Source organism: Chelmon rostratus, chromosome 15 (assembly GCF_017976325.1).
Source record: "Chelmon rostratus isolate fCheRos1 chromosome 15, fCheRos1.pri, whole genome shotgun sequence".
Classification (NCBI taxonomy): domain Eukaryota; kingdom Metazoa; phylum Chordata; class Actinopteri; order Chaetodontiformes; family Chaetodontidae; genus Chelmon; species Chelmon rostratus.
The window spans coordinates 11366261-11372342 of NC_055672.1; the positions used below are offsets into that span (position 1 = coordinate 11366261).

Consider the following 6082-nt stretch of genomic DNA (forward strand, 5'->3'; position numbering starts at 1 on the left):
GTGCCCTCTTTGAGAACTTTTGCCTCCCGTTTCAAATACATACCACCACCTGAAAGAGGTAACTAATTGATTGACACCGCCTCCAGGCATCCCCAGCCTAATTTCCTCATTCTTTCCAACCCTTCCACAAGGTGATCTCAGCCAATGAGAGCGCGCTTGCATCTGTACGCTGGCCAATCAGAGAACGATGCGAGAAAGGGGGCGTCCGCGGGCGTGCAGCGTATAAAAACCTAACTGTACGTCGCTGTCAGAGCACTGTAGCGTTTCAGGACAGTGACAAGGAGACCCGAAAGGAAGAAAACCATCACGAACTTAAACCCAAACACCGAGCCGAGGCTTCTTGTTATCGTTGCTGTTATTGTTCCACCTCTGTCTCTATCATGAAAGCCATCAGTCCCGTCCGCTCGGTGAGGAGCTGCTACAAGGCCGTGTGCTGTATTTCGGAGCAGAGTCTCGCCATCAGCCGGAATAAACACTCGTGTCTGGAGGAGCCGGTGAGCGCCCTGTGCGACATGAACGACTGCTACTCCAAGCTGAAGGAGCTGGTGCCCAGCATCCCGCAGAACGAGTCGGTCAGCCAGATGGAGATCCTGCAGCACGTCATCGACTACATCTTCGACCTGCAGATCGCGCTGGAGGCGGAGGACGCGGCCGCGCCGGAGGTGGTTCTGTCAATAAAGGTGAGGGGAGACGCGGGGCTGCACGGTGGGCTGGAGGCTTGCTCCCTCAGCATCAGCGCACACGCCGACCTTCACTAGCAGCGGGTCCTCTGCGGCTCTTTGCACCGCAGACCTCTGCATTGGCCTGAGAGGCAAATGACATTTTTAACGCTCCCGTTTGCGGATTTTTGTAAAGTTTGTAACCCTTGCGACTCACGCGGTCATGCCTTCCAGCACAACATGCGTCCCCGCTTGCATGCATGGCGCTCATGTTGTGCTTTAGAGCAGTAGGATGCTGTTGCAGATGTTCTCTGGTGTGTGCTGATGTGGGAAACATGTTACACCCCCCGCACAGGCAGCTATTCTTGATTAGATGCCATTAGAATAAGAGTGTCAGCCTCTAAAACTGCTTCTTTTTGCTCTCCACTCAGACTGCGGACCTTACTCGCAATTTCTCCAAAGAAGAAGGGCGGTTGTGCCATTAGGATGACGATGACATATTATGGTGCGTATTTGTCTTTCAATAATCAGTCATATCCTCTTGAGTTATTAAGATCACAAGATGAATGTGTGCTTGGAAACATCCTGTCTTCTGGCAATTGGCTCAGAATTACAGCAGTGTCTTGGTTTGGCTTTTAAAAGGCAATAACTTAAAAATAAAGCTTTTAATAACAGTGGGAATAGTGTTGGCATTGATATGCTGGGGAATGAAAGTGTCTTTACCCTCCACATTCACCACAGTTGCCAATTAGACAGGCCAGTGAATGTGTAGCGGATTCATTGCTATCTGCCTGGGGTTAATGAAAGTTCCATGCTCGGCGCCAGTCTGTCTGCTCTCCTCTGCAGGGAGGGAGGGAGGGAGGGTGAGAGGGAGAGATCTGACTTAACTTTTCTTCCTTTCTCTCCATGCAGGTGCAGGGAAACACATGTCTCCACTTCACTCCGGGCAAGAGGACAAGAGGGGCAGAAAGGGTGGGATAGGTATTTGGAAGAGAAGGAGAAGAAGAAGGAGGAGGAGGAGGAGGGAGGTGGAGGGTTTAAAGAAAGAAAAGACAAGAAAAAAGTGGACCCGTTTCCTAGATGAGTGGGGATCAACAGTAGTGCATGAGCAAGAAAACAGAGACTCATTCTTTGGCCCCCGAACAGACAAATCAACACACCAAAGCAGAAGCCAGGACTGGAAACTGAAAGCGACCGGCTTTATATGCCCTCCTCCAAAAACCTGGGATCCCCTGTAGGTAGAAGTAGAAATATTGGTACATTGTTCTTTTATTTCCCCTTTTCTTGTGTGTGTGTGCATGTTGCATTCCAAACAAACTTTTTTTTTCATGGGTTGAACTCCACACCCAGCCTGAACCCTTTCCACACCGAGTCTCACATCATCTCACTTAATTACCCCTGCATTACCTCCCCACCTAATCTGGTGTCTAAAGATCTGACTGTTACAGCTTCATCCGAATGTGTACATATCTGCTGTGGGTATGTGAGGCGTGACTCAAGTTGGATGTCGGTATTTTTTTCTGAATGGGAGTTTGGGTTTTCTTAGGTATAATCAGAACTCTATACTAGAGTTGATTGTAAATGTTTGTAGGGATTGTGTTATTTCTACAGACAATGTGCTGTGAGTTTCATAAACTCTTTATTATAAAGTGTGGTTTGTATGTATGTATGTTCTTATGTAATGAAATAAAAAAAAAGAGATGTGAAACAATTTGGCCTTTTTGTATGCTTGTTACGAAATAACGAAAGTGTCTGATGTTGTGTTATTCAGATGTTAAGGGTGACGCTGACGTGACATTTTAGCTTTTGGATGACAATGAAATGCTGATACAACAGGATGTATTCAGATGAATCTTGAGGTCGAGTGGTTGGAAATCAAACGAAGGGAGTTTCCTGTAAGTGCTTCTAATTTTCCAGAGAATGAGCTGCCACCGGTTTAAAGCGGCTGAGCTTCCTAAATGGTGAAGAAGAGAGGATGTTGCGTGGTCATGAATCGACCGTTCTGATCATTCATGAATCTTGAAAGTCATGACAGTCAGAATTATAACAACATTCATGACACCGAAACAGCATGTGCATAAACATGTTGACCTTGGGAGCTGATGAGCATCACCTGGACTGCAGCATTCATGTGTCATCATAATTAGGTCAACAGAAACAATATAACTAGCTAATGATACATGGGCAGGTTTGTAAATGAATGCTACTGTACTGAGCTGGTCTCAAAAGCTGACCAAACTGCTCCACCTTGTGGAATTTAAAGCATTTAAATGTTGACTACCAGGGCCTCAATCTGCATCATCACTATCAGTGAAGACACGTTTTGTAGTTTAATTACTTATCTTTATATTTACAGGCTTACTAAACTTAAAAGAGGTAGCAAATAAAATATTCAACATATTGAAGAGTTGAATAAGTTGACCTAGTTTGGCATACTGCTAATAATGAGGTTATAGCCCCATCTAGTGGTAAAAATTGATTATTGGCTCAAAGTTTTAAATCGAGTGGGACGCCTCAGGCAGATTTTTAGGAGATGAGTAACAAGGTGTAAACATAACATCATATCATCTTGCTATGATTTATACCTTTGTGAACTTCACATTTTGACTCTGTTTGCTTTTTCATTCATTAGTTCCAGAAAAAAATCAACACAGCCAACCTGCCCATCATTCAGGATCATTCAACACATCTCTGCTGTCAGGAAACCAGCAGGGAAGATCACTTCAGATCCATCACAACCTCAAGGTAATCTGTTCCAACTTCTCCATCAATCTGGTAAACAGTTAAAGCTGTCATACAGTGTCAGAAAACATTCCCTGTAATAGTAAAACATCCACTGTACCTGCAAATTATAAATGATGCATTTCATAGTTTAAATACATACTCTTTTTAACATGCACCTATCATCATCACTGTCAAATATAAATCCTGCATGCTGTATAGAGTGTATATAGGCATGTATACATATACTGTACATATCCACCTACTTCATGTATGTAAAAGAACCCACTATATTTTATTCATTCAGTAGAGCAGCTTGAAACAAATTCTTTGCTTGTGTACACATACTTATAATAATCAATATAGCTGATCCCGGTTTATTTAATGTTAAGATTCTTAAAATAGAGTTGAATTCTTATTAATCAAATAATTTCAGGAGTGTCATTAGATCACATGTAGTGGTTTTACTTTATATTGTAGGGCTTTCATGTCATTCGAAGCTCGCATCAAGCATGCAAATGAAGAGACAATGTACCATTAACACCTTAATGTAGTGTGTACTGCAATTACAAACAATGGGCTACAGATAAGCATAGAGTTGAATCAACACCTAACTAGCACTGCCTCAGAAAGAAACATCTTATTTAATTTATTTACTTATCTTTTACAAAGGCTTCATTCATTTTTGGATGATTTGTAAGACAAACAAGAAACAACGCTTGAGGATTTTCGCCTGAAAACCAGATCCCAGTCCACACCACAAGATGGGGGTGTTGGATGAGGATGCAGCGACTTGTGTCCCCCTGACATCCCAGGAATGCAAGCACAAGACAAACTTGTTGCTTTGGATGTCAAAATGAATTTCTGCAGGTCAAGTGCTGCTTTGACACAGAAATGCAACTCTTTGACCTTGCAACAAATCCAGATTGGTTTGATACGAGAGAGAGATTAGTAAGAATAGTCACATACAATGTTAACTGTGGCCTACTGAAAATGTAAACCAATTAATTCACCAGTCACATAAACCACATATAACCAACTCTGTTCCAAGTGTATCAAAGTTACCGATCTGGTCAATTCTACATGTGTAGCCCAGTCTATCATTGTGTGTTGTTGGGTCAGCTGCTGGTTCCTGACCCAGGCCAAGCTCTCAAAAGAAGACATGGAAAAATGCATAAAAAGAGAGTTAGCTCGACACTTTAGGAATATTTTACAATTCAAATTCACATTAAACTACAAAAAGGCATCACAGAACCAGAACAAAGCATGTTTCTCGATTTTCATGACTGTGGACTACGCAACATGTGTAAAGAGTTGGTCTTCATTGTGTAGGTTGGTATGAAAGAGGAAGAAACAGAGGGTGGAGACGATTTATTGTTATGACAGTTCACAGTATTTCTTGCCTCTGACATCTGTTAAATGTTGCAATATTGTGTGATCTACAAAGTAAAATTTCTCAACCAACAGACAATAAAGAATTAAGTTACCTAACCCAGTGTAATAAGCAGGCAACTGTGTTAGTGTTCCCCTCAGCCTGGGTCCTTTGCATGTACTGTATATAAAGTCATTAGATGCTGTCTTGAGTGAATAAAACATAATTATCTTATCTTAAATTCAGAGATTAGATTTCATGATTTAATTTGAAATGTAGTGCAAACAGAGGCAAGACAATAGGCTTGCTTTGGTTGGGAGTCTACTATGCCTTGGCCAATGGGGGTCAAGTCATATGGCTTGGGTCTAGAAGCTGTGGATGGGGGAGGGGTTGTTTTCTTTCAATATCTCCTCTGAGCCAATAAGCAAGAGTGGTGCTGAATGAATCCAATTATGATCTACAGACTATCCCCAGAAGCACCTTGCACCAGGCCACAATACACTTTCATCAAGTGGTATATTGTTTGCATGTAAACAATGATATGGCCCTATTCTTCCTACAGAAGTGATCCAGAAACTGATCGAACACTATCGTTCACAACATTTCCCTTAAATGTCAACTCAAGTTTTACAAAGTTACATGAAACAATTCCCCACTGCCTCTAAAATATGCAGCCAACACTATATCTGTTCGTCCCACTTCTTCAGCTGACTTGTTATTGCACATACTTAATGAATCTAGAGTTAAATATTTAAATATCACAATGCATTTTTGTCAATGCACCATTACATCAAATAGTAAATTCTACATGTTTTAAACTGAATATTCCTCTAATTTACCATATCTGAAAACTCTAAATATATACTTAAATCTAAAATAAAGTTTTGTTACTTTAAACACATGTCCACACAACATGAGTTTTGTATTTATGGACAGGCAGTTGAAGGTTAGGGTGGTGTATGATGCAAGACATCAGTCAAATATTTGCTTATTGTGGTCTGTAGTACCCACGAAATGTGTGGTAACAACAAAGTTACACCTCTTTTATTATATGTGTGATGGTATAGACTGGACTCATTCACATTCAGAATAATAAGAGGTCATTGTCTCCAACTCCTGCCTGGATATAAAAGAACATTATGTCCCGAAATCCCGCTACTGTCCCTTTAAGAGCGGCCCCATCCGCGTACAACTGTTTTATGCAAATATGACAAGCCGAACGTGCCGCCAGCCAATCAGAGGCGAGTTCTAACCGCGGGAGATCCAAATTTCGCGGGACGAAGTTTGGCGCTAAAAAAGCTGTTCTTCCCCAGCTCTTGTCCCCTTGTAT

At 41.9% G+C, this 6082-nt stretch overlaps 1 protein-coding gene across 1 annotated transcript; it reads left to right on the forward strand.

Moving 5' to 3' along the window:
* The first annotated feature begins 230 nt into the window (after positions 1-230).
* id3 (inhibitor of DNA binding 3) lies at positions 231-2370 on the forward strand. The gene is made up of 3 exons (XM_041953640.1): positions 231-680; positions 1091-1164; positions 1572-2370. The coding sequence occupies exons 1-2, from the start codon at positions 381-383 to the stop codon at positions 1142-1144; spliced, it is 354 nt and encodes a 117-aa protein (XP_041809574.1). The 5' UTR covers positions 231-380; the 3' UTR covers positions 1145-1164; positions 1572-2370.
* Positions 2371-6082: the final 3712 nt, after the last annotated feature.